The sequence below is a fragment of the Peromyscus maniculatus genome, chromosome X (genome assembly GCF_049852395.1).
Source record: "Peromyscus maniculatus bairdii isolate BWxNUB_F1_BW_parent chromosome X, HU_Pman_BW_mat_3.1, whole genome shotgun sequence".
In the NCBI taxonomy this organism is placed as follows: domain Eukaryota; kingdom Metazoa; phylum Chordata; class Mammalia; order Rodentia; family Cricetidae; genus Peromyscus; species Peromyscus maniculatus.
Genome location: NC_134875.1, coordinates 115127592 through 115152398, shown reverse-complemented (window position 1 = coordinate 115152398; position 24807 = coordinate 115127592). Strand labels below are relative to the sequence as shown.

At 42.4% G+C, this 24807-nt stretch overlaps 1 protein-coding gene across 2 annotated transcripts in view; it reads left to right on the top strand.

Moving 5' to 3' along the window:
• The window catches only part of Syap1 (synapse associated protein 1), a 30327-nt gene extending 16363 nt beyond the window's left edge, over positions 1-13964 (top strand). The window contains exons 5-9 of one of the 2 annotated variants that reach the window (XM_006973219.4): positions 569-708; positions 8446-8591; positions 11150-11208; positions 11632-11779; positions 13750-13964. In XM_006973219.4, the coding sequence (XP_006973281.1) occupies positions 569-708; positions 8446-8591; positions 11150-11208; positions 11632-11779; positions 13750-13877 (621 nt within the window). In that variant the 3' untranslated portion in view covers positions 13878-13964. The remainder of the gene's footprint in view (positions 1-568; positions 709-8445; positions 8592-11149; positions 11209-11631; positions 11780-13749) is intronic. The other variant, XM_042268875.2, reaches the window with a different exon arrangement.
• Positions 13965-24807: the final 10843 nt, after the last annotated feature.

Here is a 24807-nt window from a genome sequence, read left to right as displayed (position 1 = left end):
GATTTTTTTTTTTTTTTTGGTTTTTCGAGACAGGGTTTCTCTGTGTAGCTTTGCGCCTTTCCTGGAGCTCACTTGGTAGCCCAGGCTGGCCTCGAACTCACAGAGATCCACCTGGCTCTGCCTCCCGAGTGCTGGGATTAAAGGCGTGCGCCACCACCGCCCGGCCTATGATTTTTAATTATGTGATTTCAACCAATTGAGTGAACTGTCTGGCCTCCTGGGAGCTGCTGTCCAAGTAAATGTTACAAAAACACATGGAAGGATGGATTGTTCTTTCTCTTTTAAGTGAGCCAGTCAGCGACTGCTCAGTGGACCTTGTGACTGAAGGCTTGGTAAAAATTGAGTGGTGCATACCTTTAATCCCAGCACTCAGGAGGTAATGACAAGTGGATCTCTGAGTTCGAGGCCAGCCTGGTCTACAGATTGAGTTCCAGGAAAGCCAGGGCTACACAGAGAAACCCTATCTCAAAAAAAATAAATAAGTATATCAAATCCATGATACATTATAACCTATTAATTGCATTTTGTGATTCCCCCCACCAATTTTTGCCTCCATTTTTCATCACAGGACAAGAGGAATTTCCTTCGTGACCCACCAGCTGGTGTGCAGTTTAACTTTGATTTTGATCAGATGTACCCTGTCGCCCTGGTCATGCTCCAAGAAGATGAGCTACTAAGCAAGATGAGATTTGCCCTTGTTCCTAAACTGTAAGCACCGTGTTCTTAGTCAGACACTGCTCAGAGATTTCAGTTTCCTAAGGGCTCTAGTTATATGCACAGTGCCAGAACCTTCTTGATGCTATCTGTTCATCCAAACAGGCCCTGTAGCCCTTCAGAGACCCTGTGTACTTGGCAGCATGCCCCAAAATAGAAAAGGAGGGAAGACTTGGCAGGAAAGTCAGAATGGGAAGGAGATGTGCTCTTTGGCCAAGGTAGAACATGTTTCCTTCAGAAATGACACATAGACCCAGATCAAATCAGATCTGTAAAGGCCCCTTGCCTTTTCCCAAAAATCCAGTGTTTTGTATTCAGGCTCTGCAGCAGTTTGCAGCAGCTGTGTTCTGTTTTTTCTTGTGGTTTTTCTTCCACCAAAGAAAGGCCCTTCCCTACCCATAAAATCCCAGTTACCCTTTAAGCTTGAGCACAAGCAGTAGTCCGTGATGCTTTGCCATCAGCCTGCCAGCAGAGGGCGGCCTTCCCTTCTGCAGTATCCCTGCGGCTTTGTCTACCTCTGACTCTCATGCAGGGTTTTTGTTGTTGTGTTTGCTGTACTGGAAACTGAATTTAGGACCTGGCTCACACCAGGCAATGTTTAAACACTGAAATATATCCCCAGACCTCTTTTTGACTTTCTATCACAGGGTCTTACTAGCTGGTCTTGAAGTCACTCCATATCCTCAGCAGGCCTTGAAATTTCAATCCTCCTGCTTCAGGCTGTCAAGTAACTAGGTTTACAGGCCTGAGCTACCAGGCCTGGCTTTTATTATGATTATGATTGTCACTGCTCTTTATTTTGTTCATATTTTTTTTTTTGTTTTGTTTTTTGAGACAGGGTTTCTCTGTGTAGCTTTGCGCCTTTTCCTGGAACTCAATTGGTAGCCCAGGCTGGCCTCGAACTCACAGAGATCCGCCTGCCTCTGCCTCCCGAGTGCTGGGATTAAAGGTGTGCGCCACCACCGCCCGGCTAAAAAAAGTAGAACCATAAACAAACAAACGATTTTTTAGTTCATTTATAATTTTTTTTTGAGCTGAGGACCGAACCCAGGACCTTGCGCTTGCTAGCAAGCGCTGTACCACTGAGCTAAATCCCCAACCCTCATATTTTTTGAAGTCAGATTTCCAAACAGGGCTTGGCTCAGGACTATAATCCTAGCACTTGGGAGGCAGAGGCAGGAGGATGGTGAGAGCCAGCCTGGATCATAAGTGGAAAACCCTGTTTCTAAACAAAATAAAGGCGGGCATTGTGACTTGTTATCCCAGTACTCAGGAGTTTGAGGACAGTCTGGCTTATATAGTGAGTTCCAGGCCAGCCTAAGCTATAGAGTGAGACCCTGTCCAAAAACGTAATATCAAAACAAACAAAGCTGGCATTTTTCCTTACTTTATGAGAGTCCTCTTTTTAGAATGCTCTTATTCTTGTTTCATGGTTGCAAAATCTTCCTGTTCCCAGAGGGGTACAATTTATAGTTCTCTCAAAATGTCTTGCTGTGCACTTTTCCTCAGAAGCTTTTTTTTTTTTTTTTTTTTTTTTTTTTTTTTTTTTTTGGTTTTTTGAGACAGGGTTTCTCTGTGTAGCTTTGCGCCTTTCCTGGAGCTCACTTGGTAGCCCAGGCTGGCCTCGAACTCACAGAGATCCGCCTGCCTCTGCCTCCCGAGTGCTGGGATTAAAGGCGTGCGCCACCAACGCCCGGCCTCCTCAGAAGCTTTTTGGGACTCCTCTGCCTTCTGGTTGCAGGCTCCCTCCCCTGTCTTTTGCAGCAGTGACACTCTACTGACGGGCTTCTGTGGCTAGAGAGACTTAACTAGCTCTAAGTAGGTAGCTTCCCTGCTAGAGGACTCGTCAACCTCCTGGCCAGCCGCAGGCAAGACAAGAAGGGCCTGGCCTGACACCGACCCGTGTGTAGGCTGTGCCCTGTAGCTTTAGTACGGCATCATAGCCCCAGTCTCAATTGTACCAGGCGAGCCTGTACCCCACATGGGAAACTGTTAGGATCTATCTCAGGGGAAGGGCAGGGCAAGCTGGGAGAGAATAGAGCCATCTCTCCACTCCTCACAGGCACCTGTCTGCAGGCCTGCTTCTTGCTGGCCACCCAACAACTCCACACAGTACATTGTTGTTTGCCTTTTCAGCTTCCACTGTCTATAGGATTTATCTACGGAGTTCCTCTTCTGTGATTTCTAGGGTGTTTTCAGAGGGACTATACGTGAGCTCATGTTCATTATGCAATGTCTAGCTGACCACATAGGGATTTTGACAAGCATTTCGTAGTCCTTGGAACCATATGACAGCTCAAGTCTTTTGTCTATATGAGAATACTACTTTGGCAAAGTTCTTCTAGTCTTGGGAAGACAGTTATATAGAACCTTTTCTTTGTGTTTTCCTCTATAGTAAAACTCTTCTTTCCATAACTATCAAAATACTGGTGGCAAATTCCTTTTTATTGTTGTTTGGCTTTGTTTTGTTTTTGTTTTTGAGACAGGTTTTCATATAACCCAGATTAGCCTCAGACACCATATGTAGCTGAAGATGACCATGAATGCCTGATCTCCTACCTTCACCTCCCACAAGCTGGGTTTACAAGCACATACCACTCGAGACAGTCTTACCAAGTTATCCTGGCTGGCCTGAGACTGTGTGATCGACCAGGCTAGCCAGCCTCAATCTTTCAGGGACCCTCCTGCTTCATCTTCCCATATGCTAGGTGCTGGGATTGGAGGCATGAATCATCACAACCATCCTTTTTTTTTCAGACTTGTTTTTCTATATACCAGGCTGCCTTCAATCTTGCTATGGAACCAGTCAAGGATGACTCTGAACTTTTGATCCTCCTTCCTCCAACTTACTCCACAATCTAAGTGCTAAGATCAATTTCTACAGTTTTACATCTCTCTTCCAAAAGAAAAGTATATATAATATAGCTAAAATCACATTATAAATTATATCTTTAGACTGTAGCTAAATAGCTATTTATAGTTGAGGATATAAAGAAACGTACCATCTACTCCTCTACTGCATGTGCTCACAAAACCCTAGGAAATGACTTATTGTTTTAAAGGATGGTCACAAGAATTATTTCTGAGCACGGTGTGGTACCCCTATCATCCTAATACTCAGGAGGCTGAAGATAGAGAGTTGGAGATCAGCCCTATAAAAAGTCTAGCTTTGGAGACTAGAAAGATAACTCAGTGGTTAAGAGCACTGACTGTGCTTCCAGGGGACCCAGGTTTGATTCCCTGTACCCACATGGTGACTTAGAACCATCTGTAACTCTAATTCCAGGGGATTTCATGCCTTCTGGCTTCTGTGAGCACAGACATATACATGCTACACAAACATACATGCAGGCAAAGTACCCATTCAAATAAAATTTTTTTTGAGACAGGGTTTCTCTGTGTAGCTCTGGCTGTCCTGGAACTCACTCTAGAGACCAGGCTGGCCTCAAACTCAGAGATTCGCCTGCCTCTGCCTCTCGAGTGCTGGGATTAAAGGTGTGTACCACCACCACCTGGCTCAAATAAAATAATTTATTTAAAAAAATCTAGCTTGAGCTGGTGAGATGGTTCAGTGGGTAAAGGCACTTGCTGCCAAGATTGAGGACCTGAGTTAAGTCCTTGGGGGCTACATTGTGGAAAGAAACTGAGACTTGGGAGAACTAATTGGGCCTGTTTACCTCGTAAGTCCCAGGCTCTTAAGTCAAAACATCAGAGCCAGGCAAAAGTGAAATTGCAGCTAAGTGTGATAACACATACCTATAATCTGAGCATTTATGAGGCTGAGACAAGAAGACTGCTACTAGTTTGAGGCCAGTGTAGGCTATATAGTAAGTTCCAGGCAAAGCTTGTGTTACAGGCTAAGTGAAACTGTCTCGAAGGAAAAAAAGTTGTGAGGAAGTGGGCTGCCTAAGTATCTTCAAGGCCTTTTATTTCTGAACTCTGTGAAACATCTCACATGAATGAACCTTGGGTGTACTAATGTCTCTGTGGTGACTCATGGGCTCTGTTTGCTCTGTTGATGAACAAAAACAACTATTTGGATTTCTTTCTTTGCCAGACTCCCTCCCTCTTGATGTAAGAGGCAGGCACGTTGCAGAAAATTTGTGCATCACCCTCTGGGGAAAGAATCACACTCCAGATAGCATTGTAAAGGTTCCAAAAGGTCCTCTGATAAAGAAACTACTGAGCACAGCTGTAGCTCCCAAACACGAATCTATTTTGCTTTTGTGTTGCATCTGAGGCATTAGAAGCCTGTGGACACCCTATGAGAACACTGGGCATATGTCAGCCTGTGGCTGGAAAAGACTGATAGTTTCTCCCCTGCTATCAGAGGGCTTCAAAGTATATCTGTGACGCAGCAGCAGGGCACTGGCTGCGTTCAGGCTGCTGTAAGGAAGTGCTGACATACTAATGGACATTTTGAAATATAAGGCCAGTCCTTCAATTTCTAAAGTGTCCCTAGATAGTGACCGTTGGTTCAGAAAGAGTATCCAAGGTGATCAGAAGGACACTCAGAGAAGAAAAGTCTTAGAAGCTCCATATTTGTTTATGATGGCTTGTTTTTGTTTTTATGTGGTTGGTTGGCAACAGGTTCTCATGTATTCCATGCTGGCCTGGAATGCTGTATATAATGGAGGATGACCTTGAACTTCTGATTCCCCTGCCTCCACCCTGAAGTTCTGGGATTACAGATTTAGGCCACCATGTCCAGCTTATATGGTGCTGGGGTTAGAACCCAGGGCTTTGTGCCTGCCAGGCTAAGCAAGCCCTACCAACTGAGCTCCATCCCCAAGTGTGCACCCTTGATTCGGTTTAGGTTTGTCTTCCAAACCAGAGATTATAATCTGAGAAAACGGTCATCAATTTTTAAAAATTACTTTGAAACAATGAAAAGTTAGATTTGAATGCAATACAAAGACCATTTGTAATTTATTGTGTGTGTGTGTGTGTGTGTGTGTGTGTGTGTGTGTGTGTGTGTGTGTGCATGTGTATGCCCAGTGTGTACATATGAGTACAAGTGTCTTGGCTTCAGTTTTGAGGTTAGAGAATAATTTTATGGAGTTAATTCTCTCCTTCCACCTTTACATGGGTTCTGGGAATCAAATTCAGGTCACCAGGTTTATATGACAAGTACCTTTACCTGATGGAACTTTGAAACTTCATTCTATTCATCATCAAATTTTCCATATATTCTTGTATTTATATCCATATAGTCTCATGCATTTGATGCAGTGGGTTGTAATATGTTGTTATTTTGATGCTCAAATCATTATCCCTTTGACAGGTGGGAGCCCAGCAAAACTTAATCTGTATCTTTTGGTGATGGTTTTGTTTGAGATAGGGTCACACTATGTATCCTGTATCCCTGGTTGTCCTGAAACTCTCTACATAGACCAGGCTAGCCTCATACTCAGAGATCACCTGTCTCCACCTCCTGAGTGCTGGGATTAAAGGCATTTGCCACCACACCAAGCTCCAAGCTCATTTTTTACCTTTCTCTAACCCTGGGATCCACCATTTATTCAGAAAGTGCTGGCACCTTTTAGTGAAAAATGAAATTTTATTCTTCCTTATTAGCATATATTAATTAAATATAATGTTGGTTTTCAGAACATGACATGTAGAAAGCAAGAACTGAGCACCATTTGGGTGTTACTCCTCACCAGGAGAGGATGCAGCTAGGAAGTATACACATGCTCATCTGTGTCTCCGTGGAATGAACCCTGTATTCACAGGGATACCTCCCACTAAAGATCACGCTCATTTTCTTCTGCTGTGTGTTGTAACTCCCTGCTCAGGCAGTGAGAAGCCTGGTTCTCTGACCTTTAATGTTTATTTTTTCAATCCCCTGCATGTCACTAAGCTCTCATTTCTGATTCCCTACATCCCCCACTCAGACACCACTCTTACTGCCCTTTCTAGACCACCTATTGTGTATACCCACCATACTCCACTTGGCACCAATGCCTTAAGCCAGGCAAGTCCAATATGCAGCCAAGTTCGAGGACCACTGTCAGTTCTCAGGTTGAATAGAACTTGTCTTTATCAACCATCTCCCAGGTGGTTGTGGGTGTAATTTGGTAGTAGAGTGCTTGCCCAGTTTTTACAAAGCCCTGGGCTCTATCCCCAATTCTGCCCAACACCCAAAGCTGTTATTACCATCTCTCATTCTGTTTCTACTAGTTCCTAGCTACTTTAGCAAGCTGCCAGCTCGTGTATTTCCTAAGGAATAACATCAAGCCAGGTGTGGTATCAAATACCTGAAATTGTAGCACTTGAGTGATGGAGGCAGGAGGATCAGGAGTTTAAGGTCAACCTTAGCTATGTAATGAGTTTGAGGCCAGTCTGTGATACATGGGACTCAATCTTAAAAAAACAAGCAAGGGCTGGGGAGATGGCTCATCAGTTAAACACTTGCCTGGCAAGCATGAGGACTGGAATTCAAATGCTCAGATTCCACATAGATGCCAGGTGGGTGTGGCCCAGCCTTGAAAAGAAGACACGGGATCCTGGAGCCAGCTGACCAGCCTGACTATCCATATCTAGACTGGCTGTATCAGTGAGCTCAGGGTTTGATTGAGAGATCCTACCTCAGTACTTAATAAAGTAGAAGAACAGTTGAAGATGGTTTCCCATATTCAAGATCGATCTTCCACATACACATGTATATATGTGCTCACACACATTCAGACATATATACCCACACATACAAACACATGAAAAGTAGAAAACAAAAAAGAACAACATCCACAGTGGTTTCTTCCCACTGCCTAAAAGCGTATAATCCTTTAAAAAACAGGAAAGGACTCATAGTCCCCCTGGTTAGTCACACTGCCACACATTAATGCCTTGTTTCCTTCTGTCAAGGATCATATCTATGTAATAAAATACTAGGAAATAGGGGGCCACTGAGATAGCTCAGCAGGTAAAGGCACTTGCTGCCAAAGCACATGAGTTCGAGCCCCACATGGCAGAAAAAGAGAACTCCTGAAAGTTGTCTATGGATCCTGCATGCATGCACACATAAACGTAATTTTTAAAAACGGACTAGAGAGATGGCTCAGCAGTCAAGAACACTGTCTGCTCTTCCAGACAACCCAGATTCAATTTCTAGCATCTACATGGTAGCTCACAACAGTCTGTAACTCTACTTCCAGGGGGATCCAATGCCCTCTTTTGGCCTCCATGGGCCTTGCACATGTATCGTGCAGGCAAAACACCTGTACACATAGAATAAAATTAGTAAGATAAATAAAAACAAGCCAGGCGGTGGTGGCGCACGCCTTTAATCCCAACACTCGGGAGGCAGAGCCAGGTGGATCTCTGTGAGTTTGAGGCCAGCCTGGTCTACAGAGTGAGTTCCAGGATAGGCTCCAAAGCTACACAGAGAAACCCTGTCTCGAAAAAACAAAACAAAACAAAACAAAATAAATAAAAGCACCAGGAAATACTGATAGTTCATGAGCATTATATAGCTCATCTCTTGCTGCTGTGGAGAATATAGTTCAGCTTACCCGGTTATTTAGCTTTCGTTTGTAAAGCGAATGACCATTTCCTTTGGCCTTCACAAGGATGGAAAGCACTCGGGCTGGAGCGTTAGCTTGGTAGTAGAATGCTGGCTTGCCTGGCACGCAGGAAACCCTACCTCCCCAGAGCCAAGTAAATAATGGTCCATTGTAGGCTTTGCTGTACTAACCTGTGTGCCCTCCCACATGTCACTGTCTATCAAAGTGTAAAGGAAGAAGTATTCTGGAGGAACTACTTCTACCGCATCTCCCTGATTAAGCAGTCGGCCCAACTCACAGCACTGGCTGCCCAGCAGCAAGCCTCTGGAAAGGAAGAGAAAAGCAACAGAGAAGATGATTTGCCACTGACAGGTACATTCCGGGGAAAAGAGATCATTCTGGAAGAAAAGAATTAATGTAAAATATTCCTGCTTAGAGATGCTAATGAGCTTGTCATCTTGTATGCATCAAAAATGTTGACATCTCTGTACAGAAAAATTCTTTTCTTTTTAAAGGAAATTTTCTTTGCTGCCCTTCCTGACCCAGCTTACATGTGTCTTCCCCAAATGTTCTTTTGCTATCTTATTCTTGGTTCTTTTTTGTTTGTTTTTTCAAGACAGGCTTTCTCTGCATAGCCCTGGATATTCTGGAACTTGTCCTGTAGACCAGGCAGGCCTTGAACTCAGAGAACCACCTGCCTCTGCATACCAAGTGCTGGGACTAAAGGTGTACACTACCACCAACAGGCTTCTTTTTGCTTTTTATTACTCTTGAACAGCAATCTTCTTCTCTACTTCTCTTTTCTTGCCCCTTTGAGCTTTGCTTTGTTTGAGGGATCTCATGTAGTCCAGGCTGGCCTTGAGCTCCTGATCCTCCTGCCTACACATCTCAAGTGCTAGGGTTACAGGCATGTGCTACCAAGGCCAGATGTTTCTCAGACTTCTATTTATCCCGATTTCCTTAGGACTTACGGTTGTTAGAGTACTCTAGCTCTTATTCTAGTCCAATAACAAGTATCTAGCTCTGAGCTAAGCTATTAAACATTTGGCACTTTCCTCCTGTGATGTATTACCCCTGTTTGCTAGGGAACAAGTTTTATGATATAAGCAACTATTTGATGAACTGTGATATTAATATAGGGTTGAAGAGTTGACTTGGCAATTAAGAGCACTTCCTGCTCTTCCAAAGGACCCAGATTCGGTTCCCAGCACCCACATGGATGGCTTACAGTCCCTTGTACCTCCAGTTGCAGGGGATCTGATAGCCTTTTCTGACCTCCATGGGTACTCAGACATAAATAAAAATAAAGCTGGGCATGGTTGCAGGTACCTTTAATCCCAGCACCCTGAAGGCAGAGGCAGTCAGATCTCTGAGTTGGAGGCCATCTTGGTCTTCACAGAGAATTCCAGACTAGCCTGGGATATAGAGTAAGACCTTGTCTCAAAAAACAAAATAAATAAAAACTATTAAAATATATATTGTATAATATTTTATATATTTATTTTATGGCACTAGAATGGATCCCAGTGCCTTGCACATACTAAGCAGGAACTCTACTGAGCTATATCCAGAGTCCTTCTATTTTTTTCATGCGTGCCTGCTGTGTTTATAGATATGTTCTAATTACCAATAGAATCATCTGATAAGTGGGGCAATTTAGTTTGTGGAATTTTAGCTAAGTATGTCATAAGACACAGGTTGTACAGACTACTAGAAGAGGCTCTGAAACTACTCAAAGTCAAGTTGCATATAGGTATGAATACCAGCGAACTTTCGTTCTTTAGCATATCCTTAAATTATGGTTGGGTTTTTTGTCTGTTTGTTTGTTTGTTTGTTTTTAGAGGGTAGCTTTTTGAGACAGGGTTTCACTGTGTAACCCCAGCTAGTGTTGAATTCCTAAGCCATCCTCCTTCTCTGCCCCTGAAATGCTAAGATTACAGGCGTGGGCTACCATTCCTGGCTTCCTTAAATTAATGTTATTGGGTAGTGCTGGGCTGGGAATATAGCTCAGTGGTAGAGCACTTACCTAGCATATGTGCAGATAATAATATGTTCAATACCCAGCACTGTTGAAAAAGAAAAAAAAGAAATCCATTTTCCCAAAGACTGCCTGTTTAACAGAATGGACTTAAAAGTAATTCAATAAAGACTGTCAGCATGGTTAATACGATAAAGAGCAGAAGGGGTGGAGAGATGGCTCAGCAGTTAAGAGTGAGGGTTGCTCTTACAGAGGATTCAAGTTCAGTCCCCAACACCCACATTAGTCAGCTCACATTGCCTGCAACTCCAGCACCAGGGGATTCAACACCCTCTTTTGGCCTCTAAAGACACCACATGCAGGTACACATACCCAAACTCAGCCACACACAGACAATTAAATCTTTATAGGATAACCAGAAGAATGCTAAGATGAGGCATTATATTTTCCTTTGTGCTTTCTAACCAGGTTGATAACAGCTTCAAGGAAGCTTGATAAATAGCTTCATTCTTAGTATCCTAAAAGAAAACAGAGAATCAATTTTGCTTACACTGAAGTCCAAAGATAATTCTTAATGGAAACTCCATATAAGGATATTGAATATGGTTGTGGATTTAAAATGGCATGCCTGCCTGGCGTGGTGATGCACATATTTAATCCCAGCACTCAAGAGACAGAGGCATGTGGATCTCTGTGAGTTCCAAGGAAGTCAGGGCTACATAATGAGATCCTATATCTAAATAGATAAAACAAAAGGACACTCAAAGTAGGAGGTTGACATGGTTGTGCCTGGTTATGTCATATCATAACTTAAAGAGAGCTAAAAATATACCATAAAAGCTCATTTCTGAAAATGATTTAATAGCATATCTGTGGATATTTTAGCTGTTCTTATGTTATGCATTCAGAAGTAAATCAAGCAATTATTGTCTCTTTTATTCTCACTTCATAGAGGCAGTACGGCCCAAAACACCACCTGTCGTAATCAAATCTCAGCTTAAAACTCAAGAGGTAATACAGTTTTACATTATACCTAGTAAATGATGTCTGAAAATGAAGTTACTGGGTTAACTATCTCTGATACCATTTAAAACTGCTTGAGAGTGTCAGTCTTATGTCTGTAAGATGAGGAGTCCAGCACTTGAATAGTCAAGGGCCTATAGCTGAGAGCTGAGGTGATTTCCTGGCATAAATAATTCTAGATGTGCTCATCAGGAATCAGAGAGAATGGTTTGAGTGATCTAAACAGTGAGGGAGAATAATAGCCTCAGGTGGTAACTCACTCTGTTACCAAGCAACTGCCAGTTAGGAGGTTGGAGAGCAGAAGCATTGTCTTACAGCTAGCAGAGAAGAACAAAAAATGAGGCTGTGTTAAATTATGAGACATAGGTGTCATTTAGAAGCCATTCCAAGAGCTCTTTGGTTGCATTTCAGGATGAGGAGGAAATCTCTACCAGCCCGGGCGTTTCTGAGTTTGTCAGTGATGCCTTCGATGCCTGCAACTTAAATCAGGAGGATTTAAGAAAAGAAATGGAACAACTTGTACTTGATAAAAAGCAAGTGGAAACAATTGCACTAGAAGGTAACACACACAGTGGCTTTGTTCTTTTTTCCTAATTCCAATCTCATTTTAAAGTCGGTAGATAGAGGCTGGGGATGTAACTCAGTTGGTAGAGTGCTTACCTAGCCTGCATGAGGCCCTGAGTTCAGTCCCCAGCACCATACAGAACCATACATGGTGGTGCACACTTGTAATCCCAGTATTCAGGAGGTAGAGACAGAAAGAGCAGAAGTTTGAAGTCTTGGCCACATGAGACCCTGTCTCAGAAAAATAATAAAGTCAGTCAACAAACTAGGCGTGGTAGTGTACACCTCTCTAATCCTAGCACTTAGAAAGGTAAGGCAGAGCTGATATGAATTTGAAGCCATCCTGAGTTATATGGTTAGTTCTAGGCCAGCCAGAGCATTATAGTGATATATAATCACTATATGTCTCAAAAACAACCTGAAAATGAATTGTAGCTTTACATTTTGTACAGTGGTGGGGATTGAACCCAGGGCTTTGCATATACTAGGCAGGTTTGCTATGCCTCACTTCTCCCCAACCCTAGCTTTGTGTTGTTTGAGACGGGTTGTCATGTAGCCCAGATTGGTTTCAGTCTCACTGTGCAGCCTGCTGGCCTTGACCTCTTGTCTCTTCACCTCACTGTGTGCTGGGATTACAGGTAACCCACCATGCTGCCTTACCCTTTTTAATAGCCATATTTTGTTTACTCTTTTTTTTCTAACCATCTACAGTATCTGCCTTATCTTCCACACACTTTTAATAAGTGTGCGCACAGACACACAGGTAAATGAGTGTATGAATGGAAGGGTTCAGCTCTAAGTCTTAGTGTAGAGGACTGATGAGAACTCTAGGTAAGTTCCACAGAGACCAGGCTTCTGGGAGAGGTCACCTGGCTTTGGATGCTGGTGTCCATTGCCACTATCTGGAGAGACTGGATCTTTGCTGGTATAGTGGTTAAGCACAGGCTATGGAGTCTCTGGGTTTGTCTCTGTCAAGAGCCCTGTTGTGAGCAAGTTGCATAATCTCTCTTAAGTCTCTGTTTCCACACATCCCTAAGGTATGGATAGTAGTGAGATCTTGTCTAAGGATTATTATAAGGATAACAATATCAATATAGAGCAGATGTGGCAGTGCACATGTGTAATCTCAGCACTTGGGAGGTAGGGAAAGGATTGCCTAGGCTACGTACAAAGTGCCAGATCAGTCTGAATTACATCGAAGACCCTACCCCCAAAATACAAAACAGGGCTTTAGTGTGGCTCAGTTGGTAGAATGCTTACTGAGCACCTGTATAGCCTGTTGGACTTGACCGCCTGCCTCTCCACCTCCTGAGTACTGGGATTACAGGTATCCCACCATGCTGTCTCACCTTCCTTTTTAAATAGCCATGTTTTGTTTTATTTTTATAACACTCTGCAATATCTGCCTTAGCTTCTGCATACTGGATTCAAGGTGCTGGGTTCAATACCAGGCACATGATAAAACTGGGCATGGTGGCCACACCTGTAATCTCAACACTAAGGTAGTAGAAGCAGGAGGATTAGAAATTCAGGATCATCCTCAGCCAGTATTGCATTGGAAGCCAGCCTGGGATACACGATGCTCTGTCTCAAAGACAAGGGCCAGAGATGGCTCAGGAGGTAACCATGCTCACTGCCAAGCCTGATGACCTGAGTTAGATTCTTAGGATCCACATAGTAGGAAGAGAGAACCAAATCCTGGAAAATATCCTCTGACCTCCACACATAACCTTGTGACACTTGTATACCTGTGCTTACACACACACACACACACAAGTTTTAAAATGAGGAGGAAATGGGGGCTGGAAATGTAGCTTGAGGCCCTAGGTTCCCATGCCTGGAACTACAAAGAAAAAATATGGCTAGGCCTTGTGTCAAGTATTACAGTTGAGTGAATTGTTACCACAAGTATTACGAGTTCAAAGAGCACCTACCTTTCTTTGCTTCTCCCTTTGTTTTCTGTAGAAGATTCTGCCGATTGGGAAAAGGAACTACAACAGGAACTTCAGGAGTATGAAGTGGTAGCAGAGTCTGAGAAGCGAGATGAAAACTGGGATAAAGAAATTGAAAAGATGCTGCAGGAGGAAAATTAGTCCCAAACCAATTCTTAACATTGTGCTGACATTACATGTCGATGCTCGCTGAATCAGAAGGCACAAAAAAATAAATAATTAACTTTATGCAGTTTGAAATTATTCTTTTTCAAGCTAAAACTTGCCTCTTCTAAAGTATGCAGAACAGCTGTTGTAATAATCAAAAATAACAGGATATTGTATGTAACATTTCATATAAATCAAATTAGCAATGTTGTTATAGGCAGCAAAGCTAGCTATGCCACAGAAACACAAGTAAAATACTAGAGAGTTTGTTTTCCACAAGGTTGCAACATAATTTTTCTTTAGCCATGATTTTCTAAGCATATATACTCATTGCCTTTTTGTTGTTACATGGTTAAAGTACTTACTTAATGGCTTAATTACTATCAGAATGACCAAATTATACCAAAGAACACAAGAGAAAGCACTTTCAAAACTATTTTCTTGCCAGATATTTTCTAAAATTCTGTCTGAAAGCCAAAAGCTGAGATAATTAAGTTCACTTGAATGACATAAACATCACCCAATTTGATGTTAAGAAACACTGTGCAAGATTAGGGATATGGTAGGCACTTGCCTGTTGTAGAATATATACTTTTCTATATGTAAAGGTGTGTTACATTTGTTTATGCTCTGGAATATTTGTTTAATGATTCAAAGATGTGCTGCATTCTTTTATGTTGCATTTGTTTTACTCTGTGAAGCTGTGTTACTTTGCCTGTCTGAAACATCTGATGGTCTAATAAAGAACTGTACAGCCAATAGAAAGACAAGAGAAAGGATAGGCAGGGCTGGCAGGCAGAGAGAATAAATAAAAGGAGAAATCTGGGAGGAGCAAGAGAAAGATCAGAGAACAAGAGAGAAAGGAGGAGGACGTAACAGCCAGACATGCAGTAAGAAGGAAAGAAAAGGTATACAGGAATAGAGAAAGATAAAAGCCCTGAGGCAAAAGGTAGACAGGATAATTTAAGAAAAGCTGGCTAGAAACAAGCTTAGCTAAGGCTGGGCATTTACAATTAAGAATAAGCCTCTGTGTGATTTATTTGGGAGCTGGGTGGTGCGCCCCCCAAAAGAGTCAAAGAGCAAAACCAAACAACAACATTGTGGCACCCAATGTGGGGCTAGAATAAAAAAAAATCTAATAATACTTGCCTGTCATTCACAATGCCCTGGGTTCCAACTCCAGCTAAAAAAGCAAGGTAGATTTGTTTTTAAAAAGTTTTACTTTCCCCTAGAACCTTTTCATTCTGTTTCGTTATGTATACTACAAATTCAACACCAGGCTTTTTGTAGGAACTGGGACCTTCAGTCCTTTTTGTATTAATAACCTTTAAGAAGACTATTTACCTTAAGGTTTGTTCTCATGGTAATGGTCACTGTGTATAAATGTCTTAATTAAATGATTAGCCTTTATAGAATGATCTTCCTTGGAGTATAACTTCTAGAACTTGCTAATTAATCCTTCTTGTATTCTGCTATGCCAGCAGGCATCTGTTCATAGAATGTGATCATTTTAAGAGCAAGGTGATTTAATGTTAGAAAACTAACTAGCATTCACCTTTTGTATTTTCACAGCGCCTTTATTTCATAAGGGGGAATAAAATCAAGACATTTCTTTATAAGAAAATTGTGCATGTTTATATTCTTGTACCCATAAAAATTAGTCTATGGTCCGCTGGTGTAGATGGTCAGTGGGAGAACCAAGAGAGTAATAAGCATTACTCTCAATGAACCAGACTACCTCATCTCATGTCACTTCCTTTTAGCAATAAACTTGAGTATTCTATGAAGCCATTGACCCAATATGAAAGGATTTCCACATACAACATCAAAAACCACTCTACTAAAGTAAAAAGTGTTCATTTGGGGTTTAGTATGGTTGGAGGAAGGGTCTTCTGTACTTCTGCCTGGCCTGGAATTTACTGTAGATCAGGCTGGCCTCAAACTTAAAGTGATCGTATCTCTGCTTCTGCCTCTGACTGATATTTTGTTAATTTGATAGAGAAAAGGAATATGTTGAAATGATTGTTAAGCAGCTAAGAATCCTATATGTAAGCAAATGCAAGCATGTTAATGCCTGATTCTTAATATATGCACATGTATATAATGGGTTTTTTGAGACAGAGTATCACTATAGAGATCAGGCTGGCTTTGAACTCACAGAGAACTCTTTGCCTTTGCTTCCTGAGTGCTGGGATAAAGGTGTACCACCATAACCAGCTTAGTTTGTTTGGTTTTTTTTCCAGAGCTGAGGACCAAACCCAGGGCCTTGCACTTGCTTGCTAGGCAGGCGCTCAACCACTGAGCTAAATCCCCAACCCCAAGTTTGGGGTTTTTTTAAAGACAAGGTCTCATGATGTATCTCCGGCTAGTATCAAACTCACAGAGATCTTCTTGCTTTTGCCTTCCAAATGCTGGGAGAAAAGATGCGCCACTATACCTGGCTTACACTAAAATTCTTACTGTTGCTGGGTGGTGGTGGCACATGCCATTAATCCCAGCACTCGGGAGGCAGAGCCAGGCAAATCTCTGAGTTCAAGGCCAGCCTGTGCTACAGAACGAGATCCAGGACAGCCACCAAAACTACACAGACAAACCTGTCTTGAAAAAAAAATTCTTACTGTTGAATAAACAAAAAGAAGCAAAGATGTTAGAGAAGGAAGAAGAATGAGCCTGGGCATGGTGGTATATGCCTATAATCTCAGTACATGGAAGGTAGAAGCAGAAGAATCAGGTTCAGAGTAGCCATAACTTTACAGTGAACTCAAGGCCAGCCTGGGCTACATGAAACCCTAACTCGAAAATTTCAAAATAGAAACAAATGGAAATTCCCTTATGAAGTGGGAAATCTCGGTTGTTAACTTTCAAGTAGTTGAACTTAAGCAGATGAGTTGGCTCGTTGGATAAAAGCACTTACCACGCAAGCCTGAGCCCACCAGAAGTCATGGTGGACAGAATGGATCAACTGCCAAGAGTTGTTCTCTGACCTCCACATTCTTACCATGGTGAACATGTCCATACACACATACACATACAGGCATACACACAATCATTAAAGTGTGTGTGAGAGAGAGAGAGAGAGAGAGAGAGTGTGTGTGTGTGTGTGTGTGTGTGTGTGTGTGTGTGTGTGTGTGTGTGTGTGTGTGTGTGCGCGCATATGAGTGCAGGTACTCCTGGAGGCCAAAGAAGATATCAGATTGCCTACAGCTGGAGTTAAAAAAGGCAGTAAGCTGCCTGACATGGGTGCTGGAAGCTGAACTTGAACTCTCTGCAAAATCAATATTCATCTATCTCCTGCCCCAATGATAAGTTAAGCTGGGCCTTGATGGTACATACCTTTAATCCCAGAACTCAGGAGGCAGAGGCAGGCATTTCTCTGTGAGTTAGAGTCCAGCCTAGTCCATAGAGCAAGATCTAGGACAGCCATGGCTACACAGAGAAACCTTATCTTAAAAACCCAAAAAGTAGGGCTGGAGAGATGGCTCAGTGGTTAAGAGCACTGACTGATCTTCCAGAAGACCCGGGTTCAATTCCCAGCACCCACATGACAGCTCACAACTGTCTAACTCCAGTTCCTGGAGATCTGACACTGTTATACCAATGCACATAAAATAAAGTTAAATAAATTATTTAAAAAATAAAAACTAGAAAATTAAACTAGGAAAGCTCACCTCCAGAGACAAAGCAACCATTACATCTATATGCACATTGATTTAAGATGTATGATTATAAGCTGATGATTTTTTTTTTTCTTCTGGTTTTTCGAGACAGGGTTTCTTTGTGTAGCTTTGCGCCTTTCCTGGATCTTGCTCTGTAGACCAGGCTGGCCTTGAACTCACAGAGATCCGCCTGCCTCTGCCTCCCGAGTGCTGGGATTAAAGGCGTGCGCCACCACCGCCCGGCTATAAGCTGATGATTTTATGTGACCAAATATTACTGGACTGGAGGCATAATTCAGCAGTAGAGTCTTGCCTAGCATTTGTGAGGCCCTGAGGATTTTAAAAATGTTTTATTATTACTGTACATACAAGTACCATTCTACATTTATGGGGATCAGAGAATAACTTTCAGGACTTAGTTCTCACCTTCTATCTTTATGTGGGTTCCAGGGATCAAACTGCACAGCACTCACTTTCATCTAGTGAGCCATCTCACCAGACCCTGAGGATAGTTTTTTAAACAAATTTGTTTTTCAGTTTTTGTCTTACTTATGTTTGCATTGCTGTGAAGAGACACCATGACCATGGCAACTCATATAAATAAAAGCATTTAATTGAGAGAGCTCACAGTTTCAGAGGTTCAGTCCATTATCATAGCGGGGAGCAGGCAGACGTGGTGCTGAGTCCTACATCCTGACTCCGAGGCCAACCGGAAGTTGGCTAATAGTCATAATGAAGGAAGCTTGAGCAAAAGAGACCTCAAAGCCCACCCCCACAGTGACACACTTCTTCCATCAAGGCCATACCTCCTAATAGTGCCACTCCCTTTGGGGGTCATTTTCTTTCAAACCATCATAGTTTTTAAAAACTTGAGTCTGAAGGGGAGGGGGTAGGAGGGGGGAGAATAGGGGAACCCGTGGCTGATATGTAGAACTGAATGGTATTGTAAAATAAATAAAATTAAAAAGAAAAATGGAAAAAAAACTTGAGTCTGACATGGTAGGGCACACCTTTAATTCTAGCACTTGGAGGCAGAGGCAAGCAGATCTCCAAGTTTGAAGGTAGCCTACTGTACATAGTTCCAGGCCAGCCAGAACTATTTAATAAGACTATCTCAAAAACCAAAACAAACAAATGTATGTTTATGTGGGGATTAGAGAGATGGCTCAGAGGATAAAGGCACTTGTCTCCAAGTCTGAACCCTGGGACCCAGGTGGTAAAATGAGAACTGACTCCAAGTTGTCCTCTGCCCTCAAGACACATGCTGTGGTATATGCATGCACATTAATTTTAATAATAAATGTAAGTCAGGTATGGTGGCACATGCCTTTAATCCCAGCCCTCAGGAGACAGAGACAACCTGGTCTACATAGTAAGTTTCATGACAGCCAGGGCTGTGTAGAGACCCTGTCTCAGAAAACAAAATAAGGAATAAGCCAGTGAGTCTAGATGCAGGCAGTCATGCTTGGTGGCTGCACAATAGAAACCACCAGGGGAGTCAGGCACTATTAGCTTCCAGGGCCCTCTGCAGAAGTGCCAAAGAAACTGGTCCCCCATCTATAGTCCTGAAGGTCTACATTTTAAAAACTCCATAAATCATTTCTGTGGGCAACCAGGATAGAACATGGGCTGAGTAAAGTCTTGAGTGATAAGACAAGAGACACCCTTGGACAAGATACTAGTGTCCCCTATATCAATCAAATGAATTGGTTGGGTTACATGGTTCCTAAGGTCCATTCAACACATAAAATGGCCTATTTTAAGAGGCCTCTGAGGCAAAGGATCTAAGTCAATAGTAGGGTACTTGCCTAGCATGTGCAAGGTGCTGGGTTCAATCCCCAAAGCCACTAAAACATTTCATACAATGAATAGGACTTCTTTTTGTTTTAGACTTTTTTCCTTTGGTAATTAAATGTATGTATACAATGTCTCTTCAAATTCATGCCCAACACCCACCTTGTTCCCCTTGATTCCCCTATGCACACCAGATTCTATTTTCAAAGTGAATTTGTTGGGGCTAAAAAGATGATTCATTGGGTAAGAGCAATGAAAGGATCTGAATTCAGATCCCAGAAACCATGTTTAAAAAAATAGAGTGGGTTGCCGGGCGGTGGTGGCGCACGCCTTTAATCCCAGCACTCGGGAGGCAGAGGCAGGTGGATCTTTGTGAGTTCGAGGCCAGCCTGGGCTACCAAGTGAGTTCCAGGAAAGGCGCAAAGCTACACAGAGAAACCCTGTCTCGAAAAACCAAAAAAAAAAAAAATAGAGTGGGGGCTGGAGAGATGGCTCAGCCATTAAAGGCTAGGCTCACAACCAAAAAGGTGGGCTAGGAATGGGGATTGGAGAGAAGGCTCAGCAGTTCAGAAAGTTTGCTGCTCTTCCAGAGAACACAAGTTTGGTTCCTAGCACCCAAGTTGGGCAGCTCACAACCACTTAGAAGTCTAGTTCCAGGCAATCCAACACACTCCGCTGGACTCCTCAGTCACCCACATAGGAATGACTAACACAGACATACACATAATTGCATTTTTAAAGGAGAGGTTGATTTTGCAATACTGTTATTAGAAAACTAATGTCAGGCAATCTTTCTACTTCTAAATATAAAGCTAAGCATATGCATTTATCTCCACTTACAAACCCACAATATATGGCAGTAAGGGGAGAAGAGAAAGTATAAACCCAGTGATAAAAACAGCTAGCTGCAGCAGCAAGATTTTGTGTGCTTCTGAAGCTTGGAAAGGCTCAGGAATTCTGAAGGCATACTGCTTCTGCCCCTACACTTTGACAGCTACATGATGTTGGGGTAGGCCACTTGCTGACTCTGCTGCAATCTCAGGGGAAAGCCAAGAATGAGTACTATGAGACACAGACGCTAATGGCTGAAATGGGTCCAAGGAACTGGGAATTCCAGGGAAGGCAGGTTACGAGATCTGTCTTAAAATCCTTGTGTAATTTGACTTCTAAAAATAGCTACATGTATCATTTTGATTTTTTTTAAGAAATACTTTTCTTTTTAGACAGGATTTAACTCTTTAGCCCAGGCTTGCCTGAAATAATTTTCTGTGAGTGTTTTGCCTTCCTGTATGTCTGCACCACATGTGTGCCTAGTGTCCAAGAAAGCCAGAAGAGGACATTGAATTCTCTGGAACTGGAATGACAGATGGTTGTGAGCTGCCACGTGGGTTCTGGGAACCAAACCTCAGTCCTCTGCAAGAGCAGCCAGTGCTCTTAACCACTGAGCCATCTCTACTTTTGACAAGGGTAAGAGTAGGAAAAAAACACAAGCATTGGAGGTCTGGGTGAGGTAGCAATGCCAGTAAATAATCTAGCACTTAGGTAGTGTGGTGCTTTGAATGAAAATGTCCCACATAGGCTCATAGGGAATGGTACTATTATGAGGTGTGGCCTTATTGGAATTGGTGTGGGCTTGTTGGAGGAAATGTGTCACTGGGGGTGGGCTGTGAGGTCTCAGATGCTCAAGCTAGGACCAGTGTCTCTCTCTTCCTGCTACCTTTGGATCCTGCTGTTGTTTTTTACTCTTTTGGGAGGCCTACCACCCAGTTCCCAAAAAAAAATCACACACAGAGGCTTATTCTTAATTATGAATGCCTGGCCTTAGCTTGGCTTGTTTCTTGCCAGCTTTTCTTAAATTAACTTGTCTGTCTTTTGACTCTGGGCTTTTTCTTTTCTTTTCCTGTATACCGTTCTTTATTACTCCGTTGCTGGTTATGTAGCTGGGTGGCTGACCCCTGATGTCCTCCTCCTTCCTTCTCATTCCTCGATCTTTTCTTCTCCCAGATTTCTCCTTCTATGTATTCTCTCTGCCTGCCAGCCCCACCTATCCTTTCTCCTGCCTTGCTATTGGCCATTCAGTTCTTTATTAGACCATCAGGTGTTTTAGACAGGCACAGTAACACAGCTTCACAGAGTTAAACAAATGCAACATAAACAAAAGTAACACACCTTAAAATAATATTCTACAACAGGATCTAGATATAGAACTCTCAGCTCCTTCTCCAGCACCGTGTCTGCCTGCATGCCACCATATTTTCCATCATGATGATAATAGACTAAACCTCTGAATTGTAAGCCAGCCCCAATTAAATTCATTCCTTTTAAAGAGTTGCTGTGGTCATGTTGCCTCTTCACGGCAATAAAAACCCTAAGTAAGACATGTGGCTAAAATAGGAGGAAAGCCAGTTCCAAAGCAACCTGCCTTTCACAGGGAAACCCTGTTTAAAAAAAGGTTGGGGGAGAGGGGGCCAGAGATGTAGCTCAGTTGGTAGACTGCTTACCTAGCAAGTGTGAAGTTCTAGGTTTGATACCCAGCATCAAACAAGCAGGGTGTGGTGGCACATGCCTGTATCCCTGAATTCAGGAGGTGGAGGCAAGAAGATCAGAAGTTCAAGGTGATACTTGACTACATAGTAAATTCTGTTCCAATCTGGCCCACAGGAGAGCCTGTTCAATGTATTGTTTCCAAACTTAAAAAATCCCCCAGCACTCAGAAGGCAGAAACAAGCAGATCTCTTGTGAGTTCCAGGTCAGCCTAGTCTACATAGTGATTTCAAGGACAGTCAGAGCTACATAGAGAGACCCTTTCTCCAAAAAAAAAAAAAAAAAAAAGGAGAGAGAGAAAGAAAAAGAGAAACCAACTTTTCAAAAACATAAATTAAACAAATAAAAGAAGACTATGTCCAGAGAAATAGTTCAGTTGCAAACGTGAGGACCTGGTCTTAATACCCAGAATCCACATTAAAAAGCTGGGCATAAACTGGATATGCCCAGTTTAATTCTAGCACTCAGGAGGCAGAGGCAGGCAGATCTCTAAGAGTTCAAGGCCAGTGTAGTCTATATAGTGAGTTCCAACCAGCTGGAGTTACATAATAAGGCCCTGTCTCCAAAGAAAGAAAGAAAGAAAGAAAGAAAGAAAGAAAGAAAGAAAGAAAGAAAGAAAGAAAGAAAGAAAGAAAGAAAGAAAGAAAGAAAGAAAGAAAGAAAGAAAGAAAGAAAGAAAGAAGAAAGAAAGAAAGAAAGAAAGAAAGAAAGAAAGAAAGAAAGAAAGAAGGAAGGAAGGAAGGAAGGAAGGAAGGAAGGAAGGAAGGAAGGAAGGAAGGAAGGAAGGAAGGAAGGAAGGAAGGAAGGAAGAAAGAAAAGAAAGAAAGAAAGAAAAGAAAGAAAGAAAGAAAGAAAGAAAGAAAGAAAGAAAGAAAGAAAGAAAGAAAGAAAGAAAGAAAGAAAGAAAGAAAGAAAGAAAGAAGAAAAAGCTGGGCATGATGGCACATTTTTTTAACCCCAGCATGGAAATGAAGACAGAAGCATCCCTGAGGCTCACTGGCCAGCAGCCTAGTCTCCTTGCCAGCTTCAAGTACATGAGAGAACCTGTCTCAAATACCAAAGTGAATGTTGCCTGGGGAATGACACCTGAGTTTGAATTCTAGACTCTACATGAATGTGCACCTCCCCCTTCCCTACACACACAAACACACAAACACACACACCACACACAAACACACACACCACACACACCACACACACCACACACACCACACACACCACACACACCACACACACCACACACACCACACACACACACACACCAAAAAAAACCACTATTACAGTTGGGGAAGTAAAAAGTAAAATTGTTGAATGTCTCCAAATGCTAGTAAGGTAATATAAATGGAAAAGTGAAATTTAGCGAACATTTAATGTAGCTTTTCTACTCCTAGAAAAAGTACCACTTCAGTTATAAAATAAACTGCAAAGTAGCCATTAGGCCTATCCCAGTATGGCGATTTGAGCAAGTGTTGACTCATCCACAGCATTGTATGCAAATATTTTATGTGATGGACTCCACACCCACCATCGTCAAAAATACAAGTCTAAAGATAGCAAAAGTTACTGAGTGGGCCAATGAGATGGCTCGGAAGATAAAGGCACCTGCCACCAAGCCTGACAACCCGAGTTCAATTATCAGGACCCACACGGTAGGAGGAGAGAACAGCCTTCTCAAATTGTCTTCTGCCCTCCACAAGCACACTGGAACACAAACCACACACGATGTAGGTAATTTTTAAAGTTACTCAGTATGTGCAATGATAATGTTTCATATTCTGCTGATGAGAATACAGAGATTGGGGAATTTCTCTTTGGGGAAGTCAATACTGGAGGTCTTTAAATGGAAAGTTGACTATGTACCTCTCTTGAACCAACAGCTCCTCTCTCAGGGAATATAAAACACTATAATCACCTAAGAAAATAACTACTTAGTAAAGTTAAAGACAAATCTGTTTGGTGGCAGGTACACTCAATGGCATGTGTAGCCGTGCTCATAACAGTGGTGTTCTAATGACCTCAGTCTGCATTCAGACCCCAAAGCCCATCGCCAGTACAATGGAATCATAATTACCCTGTGACTCCTCCATGGGATGTCAAAAGTATGAGCAAACAGCAGCATACAGTGATGGGAATGAGCTGCAGAATCTCGTAAATATAATGTTAGGCAGAGCAAGGCATGGTGGAGCATGGCTAGAATCCTAGGACTCAGTAGGCTGAGGCAGGAGGATTGCCTCAAATTGAAGGCCACCCTGGGGTACATAATTCTAGGCCAACTCGAATTACAGAAAGACCATCTAAACATTTACACACAGTGTTGTTTGGTTTGATTTTTTAAGACAGTCCAATATAGCCCAATCTGGACTCAAAAATTCTTTGTAGCCCAGGCTGTCTTCAAACTTGTGATCCTCCTGCCTATGTCTCCCAAGTGCTGGGACTTCATGCATATACCACTAAAGCCCTATTTTTAAAAAATGGTGCTTGGAGTGGTGGCACATCTGTGTGAGTTCAAGGCCAGCCTGGTCTACAAGTGAGTTCCAAGACAGAGCCACATTGACCCTTTCTCAACAGACACACAGACACACACAGAGAGAGAGAGAGAGAGAGAGAGAGAGAGAGAGAGAGAGAGAGAGAGAGAGAGAGAGAGAGAGAGAGGAGTTAAGTAGGACTTGAAAAGAGAATGACATCACATACACAAACTTCAAACACAGGCAAAACTAAGCTGTGTAGTTAGTAAACTCTAAGTGAAATAGCTACTGTAAAAAAGGGGGGGGGGCATTCAGAATGATACCAGGTAGTACACATCTGCAATCCCAACAACTTGGGAGGCATAGGTGAGAGGGTTACAAGTTCAAAGGCAGCCTGGGCTACATAGGAAGTTCAAAATCAACCAGGACAACTTAGCCAGACTATGTAAAACTAAGAGTATTTGC